The sequence below is a fragment of the Schistocerca piceifrons genome, chromosome 5, assembly GCF_021461385.2.
Source record: "Schistocerca piceifrons isolate TAMUIC-IGC-003096 chromosome 5, iqSchPice1.1, whole genome shotgun sequence".
Classification (NCBI taxonomy): Eukaryota; Metazoa; Arthropoda; class Insecta; order Orthoptera; family Acrididae; genus Schistocerca; species Schistocerca piceifrons.
In genome coordinates, this window is record NC_060142.1 from 228,300,567 (window position 1) to 228,322,676 (window position 22,110).

The window sequence follows — 22,110 nt, forward strand, 5'->3', positions numbered from 1 at the left end:
ATGTAATAACTAGAATCCCAAAGAGAGCAGGTGTTGACAGGTATTAATATTACCTAAGTTTCATTTTAATAAGTCCTTGTTGCAAAATACTGGAACGAATTATTTAAAAAAAAGAATGGAAAAATCAGCAGAAACCGACCTCGCGGAAGATCAGTTTGGGTTCTCGTAGGTTAAAGAAAGGGGAACTTACATTTGTAGCTTTTGTAGACTTAGAGAGAGCGTCTGACAATGTTGACTGGAATATTCTCTTCGAAATTCTGAACATAGCAGGGATCGAAAACAGGGAGCGAACGGCTGTATACTGGAACGAGGAGATGAGGCACTGGCGGAAGTAAAGCTGTGTGGACGGGGCTTGGGTCGTGCTTGGGTAGCTCAGATGGTAGAGCACTTGCCCTCTAAAGACAATGGTCCCGAATTCGAGTCTCGGTCTGGCACACAGTCTTAATCTGCCAGGAAGTTTCGGTTATATAGTATTTGTACAAAAACCAAGGGGCAGTTATAAGGATCGAGAGACACGAAAGGCAAGCAGTGGTGGAGAAGGGAGTGAGGCGGGGCTCCAGTGTCCCCGAGGCTGTGCAACCTGTACATTGAGCAAACAGTAAACGAGGCCATGAAAAAATTTGAAGAAGGAAGTAAAGTTCAGGGACAAGAAATAAAATCTTTGAAGTTTGCCGATGACAGGGTAATTCTGTCAGAGACAGCAAAGCACATGGAAGAGCAGTTGAACGGAGTGGACAGTGACTTGGTAGAAGAATGTAAGATGAATATTAACAAAAGCAAAGCAAGGTTAATGGAATGTGGTCGAATTAAATCATGCGATGCTGAGGGAATAAGATTAGGAAATGAGACACGAAAGTGCCAGACGAATTTTGCTATTTGGGCAGTAACGTAAATGATGACGGCCGAAGTAGAGAGGATATAACATGTAGACTAGTAATGGCAAGAAAAGCGTTTCTGAAGAAGAGAAATTTGCTATCATCGAGTAAAGATTTAAGTGTCAGGAAATCATTTCTGAAAGTGCTGCTCTGAAGTGTAGTCTTGTATGGATTGGAACGTAGACAATAAGCAGTTCAGACAAGAATAGATGGTTCAAATGGCTCTAAGCACTATGGGACTTAACATCTGCGGTCATCAGTCGCCTAAACTTAGAAATACTTAAACCTAACTAAGGACATCACACACATTCATGCCCGAGGCAGGATTCGAACCTGTGGCCGTAGCAGCATCGCGGTTCCGGACTCAAGCGCCTAGTGCTGCTCGGCCAGAGGGCCGGCGACAAGAAGAGACAGAAGCTTTCGAAATGTGGTGCTGTGCAACCTGTACATTGAGCAAACAGTAAAGGAGGAAATGAAAAAAATTGAAGAAGGAAGTAAAGTCCAGGGAGAAGAAACAAAATCTTTGAAGTTCGCCGATGACAGCGTAATTCTGTCAGAGACAGCAAAGCACTTGGCAGGGCGGTTGAACGGAGTGGACTGTGACTTGGAAGAAGAATGTAAGATGAACATTAACAAAAGCAAAACAATGTTAATGGAATGTGGTCAAATTAAACCATGCGTTTCTGAAGAAGAGAAACTTGTTATCATCGAGTATAGATTTAGGTGTCAGGAAGTCATTTCTGAAGGTGTTTCTCTGAAGTGTAGTCTTGTATGGATTGGAACGTGGACAATAAGCGGTTCAGACAAGAAGAGATGGTTCAAATGGCTCTAAGCACCATGGGACTTAACATCTGACGTCATCAGTCGCCTAAACTTAGAGCTACTTAAACCTAACTAACTAAGGACATCACACACATTCATGCCCGAGGCAGGATTCGAACCTGTGGCCGTAGCAGCATCGTGGTTCCGGACTCAAGCGCTTAGAGCTGCTCGGCCAGAGCGGCCGGCGACAAGAAGAGAACAGAAGCTTTCGAAATGTGGTGCTACAGATGAATGCTGAAAATCAGATGCATAGATCCCGTAACTAATTGAGGAAGTACTGAAGAGAACTGGCAAAAAAGAAATTTGCGGCATAACTTGACTAAAATAAAGGATTGGTGGACAGGACTCGTTCTTAGACATCATGGAATCGCCAATTTAATATTGGAGGAAAGCACGGGGACTAAAAATTCTAAAGGTAAACCAAGAGATGGATGCAGTAAATAGATTCAGAGGGATGCAGGTTACAGTAGTTATTCGGAGGTGAAAAGGCTTCCACAGCATAGATTACTGTGGAGAGGTGCATCAAACCAGTCCTCCGACTGAAGACAATAACAACAACAACCACTACTTACTACTACAACAACAAAGATATATGATAAATATTTGTGTTATTATTACTTCTTATATTATGTATTAAAACTGTAAATATGTCATAATTGTAACAATATCTTTGGCATGAGAAAGAGATAACCTTTGAATCTGAAGAGACAGAAAGGCGGACGGCGACAAATGACGGAAAACAGGTTGCGCCTTGGGAGGACTTTCCTTGATGTCTCTGTACTGTACTGACGAAGGAGAACAAAGAGCCATCACGCCCGCAGTTCCGGTATCAGCCCGGAAACGTGCCAAGTTCCAGCTGCGGCTCCTCAAGTGGTTTTCATAGTCAACAATGGTCGGAACGCACTGTGTTACCAGCCGCACAATGTGGAGCTGTTCCCACAGTTCCACTTCAGGTTGCTTTAATCGGAGAGTGAAAGCCGAATAATGTACTACACGCTTATGGAGCTCCTCCCGTAATTTAGGGGTAGCGTGCTCCTTTAGTTCTGAGGTTATAGCCTCTATATTTCAGCGGAAGTCTGCAGCGAACATTGTGCTGTCCGGTTTTGGAAGCTACTTGTTAGTATTATTTTTTATATTAAACACAGGAGTAAGACCAAAGACTGTGTGCACCAATATAGTGAGTTACACTGTTGAAAGGCAGATAGCTTCTGGACCTTACCGGTATCCTATCTGCAGGGAACAAGAAGACATAGAAACGTAAGGAAGCTGATAATAGATGTATTACGGACAGTCATGACTTTATTCATTTCTTATTTCGTTTAATGTTACTTCCCTTGAGGCAGTTTCATTCGTCCTCGCTCCGACGTATCAAGATAAGTTGAAGCTGTCATCAGTCTAAAGGTTGGTTTGAAAACACTAGAGCCTTACTAAACGTGATCCTACTGCCACACGCCAACCTTCGGACTGGCGCACCCCGTCAAAAATAGTGGATCCACAGTTTAACGTAGACTCGGAACCACGATGGACGCACGAAATTTGCCGTCACAAAACATGCTCCGCAAAGTCAAAGCATTCCCCCTCCCTAACATCGCACTGCTGTACTGAAGACTGGCTCGGCAACCGTAGCACCCTTCAGCAGAGCACACTTAGTGTTATCTCATCCTGACACTGTAGTCGTTATCGCTAAAGCACGCCCGTGTCTTTCTGCTCGACTCGGAAGTAGCTGGCTCAAACTGAAGAAGATATTTCAGCTGGAAAGAGGATAAGGGACGGCGACATGAAATTACTGATCTCAGGTCAGTGAGAACAGCTGAAAGATTATCGCAAGAACGACATACTAACGTAGTCTTGCAGCCACAGAACGGGTGCCGGAGCGATCTAAATACACTGGTGCGCGAAACTTAAGGACGAAAGTAATTTTCTCTTGATGTGTCATTGCCAAGTAACAGAACCCGATAAAAGGACCGAATCCAAAAAGAGTTGCTGCAGCATCGCACAGAAGATAACCGAAAGAAATAAGCTGCAAGACGAACAAAAATGACAGTTCTTATGAAGGTTTTTTCTTCAGTTTATGTCACAGTTACGTTCAAAAACGTTTATTTGTGGTGATTAGTTTGAAACTACATTGCCCATTCTCAAACCATAGTCATCGACGTATATGTTCACGTACATTTCCACTAGTGCACACATATTCAACAACCATAAATGGTACTTTTGCATAAGTACAGAATAGTAATGCTAATTTAGGATACATTAACTCCACTAAGATAAGTAGTGTTAGCCCCATCCAAAAGAACGTGGTGTAATAAAGTTACTGGATTCAGTTTACAAATTAAAAAAGAAATAGTTATGGCTATTTTACGTGTGCACTAATGGCAATGTACGTTAACATTTATCAATAATGCTATGGCTTGAAACTGGCTAACGTAGTCCGAAACTAGTAACCACAAATAAAAATTTTTTTTTGGAACCAGCTAAACTACTGGCCATTAAAATTGCTACACCGAGAAGAAATGCAGATGATACACGGGTATTCATTGGACAAATATATTATGCTAGACCTGACATGTGATTACATTTTCCCGCAATTTGGGTGTGTAGAGCCTGAGAAATCAGTACCCAGAACAACCTCCTCTGGCCGTAATAACGGCCTTGATACGCTTGGGCATTGAGTCAAACAGAGCTTGGATGGCGTGTACAGGTACAGCTGCCAATGCAGCTTCAACACGATACCACAGTTCGTCAAGAGTAGTGACTGGCGTTTTGTGACGAGCCAGTTGCTCTGCCGCCATTGACCAGACGTTTTCAGTTGGTGATAGATCTGGAGAATGAGCTGGCCAGGCAGCAGTCGAACTTGTTCTGTATCCAGAAAGGCCCGTACAGAACCTGCAACATGCGGTAGTGCATTATCATGCTGAAATGTAGGGTTCGCAGGGATCGAATGAAGGGTAGAGCCACAGGTCGTAACACATCTGAAATGTAACGTCCACTCTGTGTATTAATGTGCTCGGAACGAAATTCTTCTGTTTCGTATGGTGTAAATTGCGTTGATTTCTATATCTACATGAGTAATCTGGCAATTCACACTTAAGTGCCTGGCAGAGGGTTCACCGAAACACTTTCGCTCTATTTCTCCGCCGTTCCACTCTCGTAAAGCGCGTGGGAAAAACGGCCACTTAAATTTTTCCTTGTGAGCACTGATTTTTCTTATTTTATTGCAATGATCATTTTTCCTCTAAATATTTTCGCATTCGGAGGAGAAAGTTGGAAATTGAAATTCCACGAAAAGATGTTGCCGCAACGAAAAGTGCATTTGTTTCAATTATTGCCGCCCCAGCTGGCGTATTATGTCGGTGATACTCCCTCCCCTATTTCGCGATAATACAAAACGAGATTCCCTTCTTTGAACTTTTTCGATGTCCTCCATCAATCCTATTTGGTAAGTATCCCATATCGCACAGCAGTACCCTAGCATAGGACGGACAAGTGTAACGCAGACGGTCTCTTAAGTAGATCTGTTGCAAGTTCTAAGTGCTCTACCAAAACGCAGTCTTTGGTTCGTCTTCGCCGCCAAATTATCTACGTGATCGTTCAAATTTAAATTGTTCGTAGTGGTTTTTCCTAGGTATTTCCTTGTAGTGGCAGCCTTTAGATTTCTGTGATTTATCATATGACCAAAATTTAACTGTTTGCTTTTGGATGACCTCACACTTTTCATTCTTTAGGGTTAACCGCCATTTAGGTAAAAATGTGTACATTGAATGGCCTAGTGAACTGATTTCCGTTCAGCCAACCCGTCCAAAAACAGAAACTTGCTTCACTTTTCTACATCCGTCGCAAACTACATGACATTTTACGCAGTGAAAACAAAAGATTAACTATATCGCTTAAAATATCGCTTTATACTGCCTGACACTTGTGAGTCCTCCTATCCATGAGAAGCCACGTATATTATTATGAAGGAAGTGGTCCCTGCACAGATATGGTTTTGCAGAGAAACGTTAGCTGAAAGACTTGCGCGTACTTCACCGAGGTGAAAGGTCGAATTGCCCTCGTATTACAAGACGTTAAGATCCGTTGCTGTTGTAGTCGTCGACTGTCTGGCGAAAGTAACGATCAGTTACTGGTGAGTGTAACTAACGATCAAGAGCTCTGGATGAAAGCAGCGAACTAGATGTAAACCGAGATGCACGGCTATTGTTTCATACTTTCGCCGACGATGGTGAAATTTTCCTCCCAGGATGTGAGATCTCAATTACAGTCGCTGTGAAGGGACAGAAATCGAAATCATTATTCGTAATAACATATTATTGTTGCTCTATTTTGTGGGTTCCTTTCTATTACATACCTACCCGCGCAAGTGTATCTATTTTCAACGATGCAGATAAAATACCGTATGTACGAGTAAACACTTACGCATTTCTTTCCTATTGCTCAATCCGGCACAATTCATTTGTGTATTTCAAGTATTTTTCAAAATAAAGAATTTTTTAACTAGAATCACACGAAGAAATTACTTGCCTTTTCTCTAACTTTATTTATCTACACTATTTTTGCACCAATCAGGTACGCTGCACGTGAAACAAAATACCGTGTGTGTGTGAGCATGAAGGGCTAATAGAATACATGAAGAGATACGGAAAATGGCTATAATTTTGGCTACTGATAGTAAGCACAAATACTTCAAGAATTACTGAGGGTTACAGGGATGTGATCTTGGTTAACACAGCTTACGTGAGTACGGAAACTAATAATTTTAAGGCCAGAGCAGCAAAGAGTCAAGTGAAGAGTAGTAACACGTCACTTCCATTAAAAAGCATGAGAAAATTTTAACATCTCGTCGACAGTGAAGACATTAGGGGCACATATGGGATAGGAAATGGGCCTTACTGAAAGAAACGTCACGGTGTTTAAAACAGTTGAATTTAAAAGGATTGATGGAGGGTTTAAATTCTATTGTTACCGACAACGAGGTCAGAATTTGAATCACTGTACTTTATAGCACCTACTCTCTCTCTCTCTCTCTCTCTCTCTCTCTCTCTCTCTCTCTCTCTCTCTCACACACACACACACACACACACACACACACACTCTCCCTCCCTTACAAGTATCTTCCGGAAGTAAAGTATCTATTCTCGTGATATACACGAAGTTTAAAACTGAAGCAAATGTGAAACAAGCTAAAAAAATGTTATGGCATGAAAATGAATACCTAGTACAACCTACTCTTTTCGTTTGTCTAGCGATGATGTCATTAATAATGCTCAATTTTTCATAGCAGTTCCCATTCTCAGTAATTACATGCCTATGAACGAAGTAAACTCCAGGAAAGTTGGAAAAGTGGGGTTTATTCTCTGCAATTAGAATCCTATTTGCGTTTCACTTGAGAGGAGCAGGTTAATAACGTATGTGAAGTGGAATCATCTTGATGGAATTTGAACGAAGTAAGAAATGTTTCAGATTTCATTTTTACTTTAATTACATGCCTATGAACGAAGTAAACTCCAGGAAAGTTGGAAAAGTGGGGTTTATTCTCTGCAATTAGAATCCTATTTGCGTTTCACTTGAGAGGAGCAGGTTAATAACGTATGTGAAGTGGAATCATCTTGATGGAATTTGAACGAAGTAAGAAATGTTTCAGATTTCATTTTTACTTTAATTACATGCCTATGAACGAAGTAAACTCCAGGAAAGTTGGAAAAGTGGGGTTTATTCTCTGCAATTAGAATCCTATTTGCGTTTCACTTGAGAGGAGCAGGTTAATAACGTATGTGAAATGGAATCATCTTGATGGAATTTGAACGAAGTAAGAAATGTTTCAGATTTCATTTTTACTTTAAACTTCTTTAATTTCTTGCATTCGATTGTTTTACCATTGGCTGTAGACTATAAACGAAATGTGGAATAAAACACAGCTTTCAGGTCAGAATAGTATTTTATTTCCTGTGGGTATCGTATTTGAAATTTTGTTGTTTCATCTGTAAGTGCTAGGAAATACATTTTCTGAAGACGAAATCAAATTCAATATTGAATGATCGTGATATTTGACTGCAAATTATGTCTGAAATACTTTTATGATGAATTACTTAAGAGTTTGAGACACATGACTTCTTTGCCACAGTTACGAACTACGCTATTGAACTATTACAACCCTTTTACTACCGCGTGTTTGCTTCTAAACAGTGAGCATATAACTGTGGAAGTGATGTACACATTTAAGTGGCCACTATGGTTAACCTCATGACTTTCTAATAATACCTCGATAACCGTTAGGAATAGTACATGTTTTTAAATGACCTCTTCCCTGGAGAGTGATCCTCACTGGAAACCTGTGAGTACGTTTCCCTTTGAAACACACTGGATGAGCGATGTTAAGACACACAAAAATGGGAAATCATTAATTGTATTTACACCACTGGCCATTAAAATTGCTACACGATGACTTGCTACAGACGCAAAATTTAACCGACAGGAAGAAGATGCTGTGATATGCAAATGATTAGCTTTTCGGAGCATTCACACAAGGTTGGCGCCGGTGGCGACACCTACAACGTGCTGACATGAGGAAAGTTTCCAACCGATTTCTCATACACAAACAGCAGTTGACCGGCCTTGCCTGGTGAAACGTTGTGTAGCCTCGTGTAAGGAGGAGAAATGCGTTCCATCACGTTTCTGACTTTGATAAAGATCGGATTGTAGCCTATCGTGATTGCGGTTTATGGTATCGCGACATTGCTGCTACCGTTGGTCGAGATCCAATGACTGTTAGCAGAATATGGAATCGGTGGGTACAGGAGGGTAATACGGAACGCCGTGCTGGATCCCAACAGCATCGTATCACTAGTGGTCGAGATGACAGGCATCTCATCCGCATGGCTGTAACGGATCGTGCAGCCACGTCTCGACCACTGAGTCAACAGATGTGAACGTTTGAAGACAACAACCATCTGCACGAACAGCTCGGACACCATGGCTGCGGTTACCCTTGACGCTGCATCACAGACAGGAGCGCCTGCGATGCTGTACTCAACGACGAACCTGAGTGCACGAATGGCAAAACGTAACTTTTTCGGATGAATCCAGGTTCTGTTTACAGCATCATGATGGTCGCATCCGTGTTTGGCGACATCGCGGTGAACGCACTTTGGAAGCGTGTATTCGTCATCGCCATACTGGCGTATCACCCGGCGTGACGGTATGGGATGCCATTGATTACACGTCTCGGTCACCTCTTATTCGCATTGACGGCACTTTGAACAGTGGACGTTACATTTCAGATGTGTAACGACCCGTGGCTCTACCCTTCATTCGATCCCTGAGAAACCCTACATTTCAGTAAGATAATGCAGGACCGCATGTTGCAGGTCCTGTACGGGCCTTTCTGGATACATAAAATGTTCGATTGCTGCCCTGGCCATCACATTCTCCAGATCTCTCACCAACTGAAAACGTCTGGTCAATGGTGGCAGAGCAACTGGCTCGTAACAATACGCCAGTCACTAGTCTTGATGAATTGCGGTATCGTTTTGAAGCTGCATGGGCAGTTGTACCTGTACACAGCATCCAAGCTCTGTTTGACTCAATACCCAGGCGTATCAAGGCCGTTATTACGGCCAGAGGTGGTTATTCTGGGTACTGATTTCTCAGGATCTATGCACCTAAATTGCGTGAAAATGTAATCAAATGTCAGTTCTAATATAATGTATTTGTCCAATGAATATCCGTTTATCATCTGCATTTCCTCTTGGTGTAGCAATTTTAATGGGCAGTAGTGTATGATTCCAGGGTGCGTTTCATAGCATTATTCTGTTGTCTGGTACATTTACTTACAGTTCAAGTATAGTTTTGTGACGAGGGGCGTCGAATAAGTAATGGAACACATTTTTTTCTGAAAGCACGCTAGTTTTATTCAGTATTCCAATACACCACATTATACCCCACTCGTTTGGCTACAAAATCCTATTTTTCAACATAATCTCCGTTCAATCCACCGGCCGTACACCACCTTACTGTGAGGGCCTGTATGCATACGTGGTAAGACTCCACTGGTCGACGTCGGAACCAACGTGTCACTGTATCAATAACCTCCCCATCATCCATGTACTGCTTCCCGCGGAGCGCATCCTTCATTGGGCCAAACAGATTGAAGGTGCGAGTTCCGGGCTGTATGGTGAATGAGGAAGATCAGTCCAATGAAGCTTTGTGAGGTCCTGTGGGATGCGCAAACTTGGGTGAGGCCTTGCGTTGTCTTGGAGAAGGAGAAGTTGGTTGTATTTTTGTGGCGACGAACACGTTGAAGTCATTTCTTCAGTTTCCTTGGGGTAGCACTGTGGTATCGATAGCTACGATGCCACAACGTAGGTTGGCTCTCGTAGGTTGGCTCTACGAGGGCGGACGTACAACGCCGACCACAGTGCCCTCTAGCCGACGCTGTGGAGCTAGACGAGCGCCGCTCCACATTCAGCCCATTTGATCACGAGTAGACGACCAAGCAGCATTGTTTCATCTTCATAGTGGGCGAGCCACTACAGATTTTGCCTTTGTAACTTCCAGCAGCTGATAGCTTTGATACCTCTATGGCTCCGCACCTACGTGCTCATCTCAAAGTTAAGTAACCAATTAAGTACTCATATTTTTGCCTATACAAAAAATCGTTCACGTGTGCCATTTCAGTCATCTGTGTTCGTGTACCAGTACTAAACGTCTTTTATTTTACTACGCCTGTGAACGGCTCCATGTTTTTTTTTTTACCTAGTGTGCCTACTGTTTTTTTTTGTCCATCATTTTGTTTTGTTTTTCTATGTCTTCCTATAATTCCGCTTGTACTATCTGTGGCCGAAGAGCGGCGTAGTATTGCCTCTGCCGGCCTACCTTGTATAAGATGTTAAAATAACAATAAAGAAAAAAGTCTGTAGTAAAGTTGTAAAAGTACTTCACCTTTTCCTGCTCCTACACGCGTCCTTCACTCTCGGCCTATTTTGCAGAAGCAGTTCACAGGAGCAGATCCGCGCGCCGCCTATCCAGGCGGGATACAAAAGGCACAATGCACTTCAGAGTTCATAGCTGCAGCATGAGGGAGGATGTCAAGCTGAATAACCCCCTTGGAACGCATTATAGACGCCACGTACAGCGCCTCCACCTACTGGAACTTCATGAAACTATAGGGAATGATGCGTGAATATTCAGCGATGTCCCACAACAAATTCCGCATTTTTTCAACCGAAACTGGCCGAGAAAAAAATCGTGTTGCATTACTTATCGAACGAATGTCCCTTGTAAGGGCTCGGATTCTTGTTTTAAAGTCGACAGCCCCGTCTCTCTCTCTCTCTCTCTCTCTCTCTCTCTCTCTCTCTCTCTCTCTCTTTCTTAATTACATACAAACATGCTCACGTACACAAGCTCTTCAAGACATAAAAGTTTAACTCTTGAATTTATAAACAGCTGCTGTGTCGTCAGTATCGCTGTAATATAAAATACATAAACTTTTTTCCCTAACAAACTATTTTAACAATGTCAATTTATTAAACGTGATGTATCTAATCATAAGCGTCCTGCTACTGCTGAATAGTAAATACACCGGACAAAGAATTATTCAACTCTAGGACCAGTCGCGGTATTACCGCCTAATACCGCCTCTAGCATTGACAATTGCCAGCATCTGGCGAGGAAGAGTGCCCACACGTGTCTTCAAATATACCACATCCAACTGAAGCCACTCAATAACAACATTCCGAGAGCTAAGAAACTAAGGCGTTACTAATTGCTAAGTTTCCCCTTACCATTGTTTTTTCGCCGCGTTATATGGCAGCGAGTGCTGCAATATGCTGTGTCATCACAACCATACTAACCACAGATGACAGTTGTTAATCAACGGTAATCACTGGAAAGTCTCATGTATATTATTTTTTAAACTAGATGCGTACGCAGCGTTACCCTCTCTCTGTCGTCCTCCTCCTCACTGTCCTTCATTCTCATAAGGATTCTAATTTTGATCCTGATCCTTATTTTCATGATTTTTTGTTTGCTTAATTTTTACACTGCTTTAGAGCTACATTTCAAATGCTTGCAGTTCTTTGTCCTCTCTAATAACCATGGTCCACGTTTTACGTCTATACAATGCTATGTTGCAGACGTACACTTTCATCAACTAGTTCCTCATCTCGGTATGATATCGGCAATGATCTATTATCGAAGATACCCTTCTTTGCTGACACCAATCTACTTAAAGGTATTCCTAGGTTCAGGCATTCCAGGTTCTTCGCAGATAGGAAAACTTTCTTACTGTCCTACTGTGTCATTTCTAGTTTTAATGTCAGTCAACACCATTCGCCCGCCGGGCTAGCCGCACTGTCTAACGCGCTGCTTCCCGAGCGGGAAAGCGTGCCGGTCCGCGGCACGAATCCGCCTGGGGATTAGTGTCGAGGTCTGGTCTGTCGGCCAGCCTATGGATGGTTTTTAGGCGCTTTTCCATCTCCCTCGGGCAAATGCGGGCTGGTTCCCTTTATTCCGCCTCGGTTACACTATGTCGGCGATTGCTGCGCAAACACTGTCTCCACGTACGCGTAGACCACAATTACTCTACCACGCAAACATTTGGGACTACATTCGTCTGGTATGAAACGTTCCCGGGAGAGGGGGGGGGGGGGGAGAGGAGGAGTGGGAGGGGGGTTCCACTGTGGGCCGAATCGCACAATACCTCTGGGTTCGGTGTGGGGCGGCGGTGAGGTGGGTGGACTGTTGTGGCCTGTTGTAGGGTTGTGAACCACTGGGGGCTTCGGTGGGATGAAGCTTCTCCGTCGTTTCTAGGTTCCCGGTTCAGTACACAATACGTGTAACTTTGTTGACCCTTATTCACTCTCTAGTACTCTTCATTACCTTCATAGTCGCTTTATTTCTCTTTGGACCATATTATCTGAAAAACTCTGCCGGAGCCTGGGTATCTGTTCCTCTCGTGCTTTTACTTCTTCCCTAACGTTTACTTTCACTTTCTTAACTGTTCCTTCAGCGTACGAATTAAAAAACAGTGGTGAAAAGTTACACGTTTTCCTTTCATATTTCTTGTGTGTGTGAATTCCTGAGGGACCAAATTGCTGAGGTCATCGGCCCCTAGACTTACACACTACTTAAACTAACTTATGCTAAGAACAACACACACACTCACCCATGTCCGAGGAAGGACTCGAACCTCCGGTGGGAGGGGCCTCACAATCCGTGACATGGCGCCTTAAACAGCACTGCTCATATTTCTTAATAGGAACGTCTCTTTCTTGATCATCTACTTACATGTCTTCCAATTGGTTTTACAGATATTGCAGATTACTCTAGTTTTATTTTAATCATAATCGACCTAAGATTTCGAATCTGAACTGGCTGCTTTCGGAAATACGTATTACCTTCATCTCCATAGTCGTCAAGGATTAGCCTTGTTGAAACAATTTTGTCTTCAAGGTTCTCATAATTGATCTTTCAGTCTTTTCTGTATAGTCTTCCTCTATCACGTCACTCTGTGGTTTCGTAAATACGTATTATTTGTGGATTACTACTATCGCACATTCTCTCCATACGATTCAATCATTCCATATTCTGTGTTTCTTCCAGTATACTCTACAGGCATACACGTAATCTGAGTCTCATATCTTCATTCAGAATGCGATCGACACAAGGTTATCCCAAAATCGACTGCAGAACCCTCATTTCCGCTACCTGAATACTTTTTTTCTCCTGCCAGGGTCCAACACCTCTTCTTTATGTAGTATTGTATGGACTGTCACGATTCTAGAAAATTTTTTACCGATTCAACGGGCTTTTGTACCTAAAAGACAAAATAGTGAAAGAGCTAAGAATATTAGAAGTCATAGCAAAAAATAACGGCAATGATTTAAATATGGTCAACGAAATGTACCAGAAAAAGCTGAAAGCGGAACAGTTAGTAAAAAATGATGAAACCACGCTGTCTAGAGTAGTAAAAAAGTGGCACACACGTTCTGCAAGAAAACGTTAGGGAAAATGAACGGATGAGACAATTTTAGAAGAGTCTTACTGTTTTACACTGCAATAATGGCAATAGCGTATGTAAATTATTTCATTATTTGACAGTATTGTAAATAATTTTAAGAGTTCACAGATTTGCGTGGAATAGTGTTTTCAAACAAATATAAAGACTGTTTTTACTGCAGTGGTGAGGGACAGTGACTGCCACTGTACGGTTTGTGTAGTGGCAACGTGCGCTGGGACCGCTTTTAGCAATGGCATGTAAAAAAAAAAAAAATTTAAAAAGATTTAATAACACCTCGAGGCATCTATATAACAATAACAAATAATTGATTATATTAGTAATAGTTGTAAGTATTTCCAAAGTCCATTATGTAATACGAACGGCGGTCAGTAAGTAATGCAACACTTTCTTTTCTCGGCCAATTGGGGTTGAAAAAAATGCAGAATTTGTTGTGGAAAATCGTGTAATATTTTCGCTTCAGTCTGATGAAGTTTCGATAGGTGACGGCGTTATACGCGGTGCCTGTAACTGAGATGGTAGGTGCTTTTCAAGCAGAGAGCTTCATTGAGTTTATTTTGGCGGAAAACCAGAGCGTCGCAGATATTTTTAGACGCTTACAGAATATCTACGGAGACCCGGCGGTGAACAAAAGCACGGCGAGTCGTTGGGCGAGGCGTCTTTCATCATCACAACAAGGTCGCGCAATCCTGTCTGATCTCCCGGGTGCCGGCCGGCCACACACAGATGTGGCTCTTGGAACGTTAGAACGTGCAGACACTCTCAAATCAACTGTGATACCTTATGGGACTTAACTGCTAAGGTCATCAGTCCCTAAGCTTACACACTGCTTAACCTAAATTATCCTAAAGACAAACACACACATCCATGCCCGAGGGAGGACTCGAACCTCCGCCGGGACCAGCCGCACTGTCCATGACTGCAGCGCTTTAGAGCACTAGGCTAATCCCGCGCGGTGCAGACACTCTCATTCGAGGTGATCAAAGGAACAAAATCAAACAATTTGCTGCTCTATTGGACGTCTGTGTTGGTAGTGCTGACGCGCTCGTCTACCAAGTGGGGTACTCAAAACTGTGTGGATGCTGGTTCCTGGCCGCCTCAGAAAAGATCATAATGTGCGATTAAAGACCATTTGTTTGGCCTATTGAGGGACGCACTCCGGAGGAAGCAGTACGTGGATGGTGGGGAGGTTATTGATACAGCACGACGTTGGCTTCAGCATCGAACAGTAGAGTGGTACTATGCACACATCCATAACCTTCCAGTAAGGCCGTCGCACTGAACGAAGATTATGCTGAAAAATGCACTGATCATCCAGAACATTTTGACCACCTACCTAATAGCCTGTTTGTTCACCTTTGGCACGGCTAACAGCGGTGTCGTGTCACGAGAGCAATGAAGCTTTGGTAGGTTGCTGGAGGATGTGGCACCATGTCTGCACACGCAGTTCCCATAAATTCCGACGAGGGAAACGATGAGCTCTGACGTCACGTTCAGTCACATCCCAGATGTGTTTGAATGGGTTCGGATCTGACAAGTTGGAGGAGCTAGCACACCAACTGGAACTGTGTTCTTCTAATCACTTCATCACACTTCTGGCCTTGTGACACGGCCCATTATGTTGTTGAAAAATGCCACTGCCATCGGGAAACATGATGGTCATGAAGAAGTGTACGTGGTCTACAAGGAGTGTACTGTACTCCTTGGCGGTCATGGTGTCTTGCACGAGCTCCACTACACCCATGGATGCCCACATTAATGTTCCCCAGGGCATAATGGAGTCGCCGACAGCTTGTATCCGTCCAGCAGTACAGGTGCCAAGTAGGTGTTCTCCTGGAAGATGACAGATTCGCGCCATCCCATTGGCATGATGAAGCAGATATTGGGATTCATCAGACCATGCAACGCCTTGTTACTGCACCAACGTTCAGTGCCGATGGTCATGTAGTTGTCGATGTCGTGCTGTTAACATTGGCACATGCATCGGTCGTCGTCTGCAGCCTCCCATCGTTAGGAGTGTTCGGTACAACTGTGTGTTCAGACACACTTGCACTCTGCCCAGCATTAAAGTCTGATGTTAGCTCTAGCACAATTCGTCTCCTGTCCTGTTTTACCAGTCTGCCCAGCCTACATCTGTAATGAGGAGAGGTCGCCCAACCCCTCGACGTCTGGACGTGGTTTCACCTCAGTTTCACTACGTGTTGAAGACACTCACCACAACACTCCTCGAACACCCGACGAGTCGTGCAGTTTCCGAAATGCTCGTGCCGAGCCTCCAGGCAATCACAATCTGTGCTCGGTCAGACTCAGAAAGATAACGCTCCTTCCTCATTCTACACACAGAGAGCACGCTCACTAATACTACATGAACCGTGCGTGTCTGACTGGTAGTCATTCCTCACCAAGTGACACTGCTATCGCCTGGACGGGTTTATATCGACAATAGCTCCTTGACACCTACACTGCGGAACGGAGACAAGCCGGAAGCGGCTCCAGTACGCTCTTGGGAACATTCACGTGGCCGTCCATGGGTCCAGTGGAGCTCGTGCAAAGCACCATGCCGGCCAATGAGTATCGTACTCTGTTTGCAGACCTCCATTCCGATGATGTTTCTCGACGGGAGTGACATTTTTCAGCAAGACAGTGCGCCGTGTCACAAAGCCAGAAGTGTGATGGAATAGTTCGAGGAGCATAGTGGCGAGTTCCAATTGACGTGCTGGCTCCTCAACTCACCAGATCTGAGCCCGCTGGAACACCTGTGGGATGTGATTTAACGTGGCGTCAGACCTCATCGCCTCCCTACCCGGAATTTACGGGAATTATTTGACTCGTTTGTGTAGAAGTGGTGCCAACTCCCTCCAGCGATGAATCAAGGTGTCATAGCATCCATGCAACGACGCGTCGCCGCTGCTACACTACTGGCCATTAAAATTGCTACACCACGAAGATGTGCTACAGACGCGAAATGTAACCGACAGAAAGAAGATGCTGTGATATGCAAATGATTAGCTTTTCAGAGCATTCGCACAAGGTTGGCGCCGGTGGTGACATGACATGAGATGAGGAAAGTTTCCAGCCTATTTCCCATCCACAAACAGCAGTTGACCGGCGTTGCCTGGTGAAACGTTGTTGTGATGCCTCGTGTAAGGAGGATAAATACGTACCATCACGTTTCCGACTTTGATAAAAGTCGAGATGACAGGCATCTCATCTGCATGGCTGTAACGGATCGTGCAGCCACGTCTCGATCCCTGAGTCAACAGATGGGGACGTTTACAAGACAACAACCATCTGCACGAACAGTTCGACGACGTTTGCAGCAGCATGGACTATCAGCTCGAAGACCACGGCTGCGGTTACCCTTGACGCTGTACCACAGACAGGAGCGCCTGCGATGGTGTACTCGACGACGAACCTGGGTGCACGAATGGCAAAACGTCACTTGTTCGGATGAATCCAGGTTCTGTTTACAGCATCATGATGGTCGCATCCGTGTTTGGCGACATCGCGGTGAACGCACATTGGAAGCGTGTATTCGTCATCGCCATACTGGCGTATCATCCGGCATGATGGTATGGGGTGGCATTGGTTACACGTCTCGGTCACATCTTGTTCGCATTGACGGCACTTTGAATAGTGGACGTTACACTTCAGATGTGTTACGACCCGTGGCTCTGCCCTTCATTCGATCCCTGCAAAACACTACATTTCAGCAGGATAATGCAGGACCGCATATTGCAGGTCCTGTACGGGCCTTCCTGGATACAGAAAATGTTCTACTGCTGCCCTGGCCGGCACATTCTCCAGATCTCTCACCAATTGAAGACGTCTGGTCAATGGTGGCCCAGCAATTGGCTCGTCGCAATTCGCCAGTCAATACTGTTGATAAATTGTGGTATCGTGTTGAAGCTGCATGGGCAGCTGTACTTGTACACGCCATCCAAACTCTGTTTGACTCAATGCCCAGGCGTATCAAAGCCGTTATTACGGCCAGAGGTGGTTGTTCTGGGTACTGATTTCTCAGGATGTATGTACCCAAATTGCGTGAAAATGTAATCACATGTCAGTTTTAGTGTAATATATTGTCCAATGAATACCCGTTTATCATCTGCATTTCTTCTTGGTGTAGCAATTTTAATGGCTAGTAGTGTATAAGTACTAATCGTGGCGATACCTGCAATTAGCTAGGTGGTCATAATGTTTTGACTGTACGTTTCTGTGTAAGGGAGCAAAAGAACTTCTGTCGTTAAATGAATTTTCAAGAACCAGGGGGATAGTTTCTGGTAGTGTTTTCACTTACCTGTTAGATGAGGTGTTGTGTAATGTGTGGTTGGAAGTAGGTTGTGATTTGGAAGACCCTGCATGTAAAGGGCTTCAATAAGGGGACATTGCATAATAAAGCTGACTGCCTAAGGTGGCTTTTAAGAAAGCTGTATCATTTATATGAGAGAAACTGGTCTGGGCCAAATAAAACTTCTCAGAGTCATGATAAACGGAAAAACTGCCACGTTAATCGTGAAATGAGATGCAGCCTTTTCCTGTACGGTGAGAGGTGTCCGAGATGCGAAGAGCAAGCGAGCGCCAGCGCGGCTACTGACCTGCGGCGTTGACGGTGAGCGTGAGGGCGCTATCGGGCGCGAGCGCGTCTCGCAGCTGGTAGTAGCGCAGGCCCGCGCTGTAGAGCGCGCCGCGCACCACGTGTCGCGAGACGAGCAGCCGCGCCGCCTCCGGGTCGGACAGCAGGCGCGCGCGCTTGGCCGCCGACAGCCGCGCGAAGGCACGCTCCGTCGGCGCGAACACCGTGTGCGTCTTGCTGCCTGCGACACACCGGCACGCCGCCTTCAGCACGGGCACTCGCACTTCACCACATCGGTGTACACAATCCACTCCAACTTTACCTTAACCGTTTAAGTGGCCAAGACGAATATGTCCGTCTTTGGCCTCTGCGCATGTACCGAATAGAAGCAAGTGACATCGAACGCTCAAAACCACAATAAAATGTGATTAGGATATAAATCGCTCATCCCAGAAACACCGTCTAACCCTGAGACTTTTCTGACAAGGACTTTTTGAAACTGTATATACGGTGATGTAGGTTACGATCCCAGTATCACGCACTGCAGCCATTCACCCTGGTGGGCCCTCATTTGCGAGTAATCGAGAAAAAAAAGTCGGAATTTTCCGTGACGCTCAAGAGCACGAAAAAGAAAGAGGGCAGCATACAGATCTGCTTGTTTGTTGTTGTGGTCTTCAGTCCAGAGACTGGTTTGATGCAGCTCTCCATGCCACTCTATCCTGTGCAAGCTTCTTCATCTCCCAGTATCTACTGCAACCTACATCCTTCTGAATCTCCTTAGTGTATTCATCTCTCGGTCTCCCTCCGTGCTGCCCTCTATTACTAAATTGGTGATCCCTTGATGCCTCAGAATATGTCCTACCAACCGATCCCTTCTTCTAGTCAAGTTGTGCTACAAATTTCTCTTCTCCCCAATTCTATTCAATACCTCCTCATTAGTTTTGTGATCTACCCATCTAATGGTTCAAATGGCTCTGAGCACTATGGGACTCAACTTCTGAGGTCATTAGTCCCCTAGAACTTAGAACTAGTTAAACCTAACTAACCTAAGGACATCACAAACATCCATGCCCGAGGCAGGATTCGAACCTGCGACCGTAGAGGTCTTGCGGTTCCAGACTGCAGCGCCTTTAACCGCACGGCCACTTCGGCCGGCTACCCATCTAATCTTCAGCATTCTTCTGTAGCACTACATTTCGAAAGCTTCTATTCTCTTTTTGTCTAAACTATTTATCGTCCACGCTTCACTTCCATACATGGCTACACTCCATACAAATACTTTCAGAAACGACTTCCTGACACTTAAATCTATACTCGATGTTAACAAATTTCTCTTCTTCTGAAACGCTTTCCTTGCCATTGCCAGTCTACATTTTATATCCTCTCTACTTCGACCATCATCAGTTATTTTGCTCCCCAAATAGCAAAACTCATTTACTACTCTAAGCGTCTCATTTCCTAATATAATTCCCGCAGCATCACCCGATTTAATTCGACTACATTACATTATCCTGGTTTTGCTTTTGTTGATGTTCATCTTATATCCCCCTTTCAAGACACTGTCCATTCCGTTCAGCTGTTATTCCATGTCCTTTGCTGTCTGACAGAATTACAATGTCATCGGCGAACCTCAAAGTTTTTATTTCTTTTCCATGGATTTTAATTCCTACTCCGAATGTTTCTTTTGTTTCCTTTACTGCTTGCTCCATATACAGATTGAATAAGATCGGGGATAGGCTACAACCCTGTCTCACTCCCTTCGAAACCACTGCTTCCATTTCATGCCCCTCGACTCTTATAACTGCCACCTGGTTTCTGTACAAACTGTAAATAGCCTTTCGCTCACTGTATTTTACCCCTGCCACCTTTAGAATTTGAAAGAGAGTATTCCAGTCAACATTGTCAAAAGCTTTCTCTGAATCGACAAATGCTAGAAACGTAGGTTTATCTTTCCTTAATCTATTCTCTAAGATAAGTCGTAGGGTCAGTGTTGCCTCACTTGTTCCAACATTTCTACGGAATCCAAACTGATCTTCCCCGAGGTCGGCTTCTACCAGATTTTCCATTCGTCTGTAAAGAATTCACGTTAGTATTTTGCAGCGATGGCTTATTAAACTGATAGTTCGGTAATTTTCACATCTGTCAACACCTGTTTTCTTTGGGATTGGAATTATTATATTCTTCTTGAAGTCCGAGGGTATGGGCTGTCAGTAGTTCTAATGGAATGTTGTCTATTCCCGGGGCCTATTTCGACTTAGGTCTTTCAGTGCTCTGTCAAACTCTTCACGTAGTATCATATCCCCTATTTCATCTTCATCTACATCCTCTTCCATTTCCATAATATTGCCCTCAAGAACATCGCCCTTGTATAGACCCTCTATATACTCCTTCCACCTTTCTGCTTTCCCTTCTTTGCTTAGAACTGGGTTTCCATCTGAGCTCTTGGTATTCATGCAAGTGGTTCTCTTTTCTCCGAAGGTCTCTTTAATTTTCCTGTAGGCAGTATCTGTCTTACCCCTAGTGAAATACGCCTCTGCATCCTTGCATTTGTCCTCTAGCCATCCCTTCTTAGCCATTTTGTACTTCCTGTCGATCTTATTTTTTAGACGTTTGTATACCTTTTTGCCTGCTTCATTTACTGCGTTCTTGCATTTTCTCCTTTAATCAATTAAATTCAATATCTTTCCTGTTACCCAAGGATTTCTAGTAGCCGTCGTCTTTTTACCTACTTGATCCAATGCTGCCTTCACTATTTCGTCTCTAAAAGCTACCCATTCTTCTTCTACTGTATTTCTTTCCCCCATTCTTGTCAATCGTTCCCTAATGCTCTCCCTGAAGCTCTCTCCAACCTCTGGTTCTGTCAGTTTATCCAGGTCCCATCTCCTTAAATTCCCACCTTTTTGCAGTTTCTTTAGTTTTACTTTTCATAACCAATAGATTGTGGTCAGAGTCCACATCTGACCCTTAAAATGTCTTACAATTTAAAACCTGGTTCCTAATCTCTGTCTTACCATTATATAATCTATCTGAAGCCTGTCAGTATCTCCAGGCTTCTTCCATGTATACAGGTCTGATTATGTGGTCTAATGGAGATGCCGGTAAGGATGAAATGGCTCAAATGGCTCTGAGCACTATGGGACTTAACATCTTAGGTCATCAGTCCGCTAGAACTTGGAACTACTTAAACCTAACTAACCTAAAGACATCACACATATCCATGCCCGAGGCAGGATTCGAACCTGCCACCGTAGCAGTCCCGCGGTTCCGGACTGCAGCGCCTAGAACCGCACGGCCACCGCGGCCGGCGGTAAGGTAGATCAGCGTATTCTCTCAGAGGGGTTAGCTGCCCTCTGTAATAAAATGCTGAGTTAGTGGATCACAGATGAACTTGAATAAGCGTCATGGTACGTCCACCCCGAACACATAGAACGAAAACTAACGAACAAAATGAGATTTAAAAAAATGGAGAGGATAACAGCTTCAACACAGGAGGTTGTAGGTTCGAATTTTGTCAGGTGCGCTAAATTTATCTTTAAATCTTTATCGAAATTACTTCGACCATTATTTTTATTAAATTAATTAGTTTAAATGTATTTTTTTTATTTCTTTTCCTTTGTCACATCATTTTAACCACCGTACGAATTTTTTCATTTGTTTCATTTTTCCCATTCTATCATTCTTTTTCCAGTCGGAATTTTTGTGAATATCAGTTAACAAAGAAATGACAAAATAATCTATTTATATTTGTGCAGTGGTGTGAACAAGGTATTCTTGTTACCGGACTTGCAATTTGTTTGCACGGTAATCGTCATCATTCAAACATT

General features: G+C 43.8%; 1 protein-coding gene across 1 annotated transcript in view; it reads right to left on the reverse strand.

Annotated features, from left to right (window-relative positions):
• Positions 1 to 22,110, reverse strand: part of LOC124797939 (proteoglycan 4) — a 314,898-nt gene that overhangs the window by 68,255 nt on the left and 224,533 nt on the right. Inside the window, exon 6 of the mRNA XM_047261076.1 lies at positions 18,309 to 18,527. Coding sequence (XP_047117032.1) covers positions 18,309 to 18,527 — 219 coding nt within the window. The remainder of the gene's footprint in view (positions 1 to 18,308; positions 18,528 to 22,110) is intronic.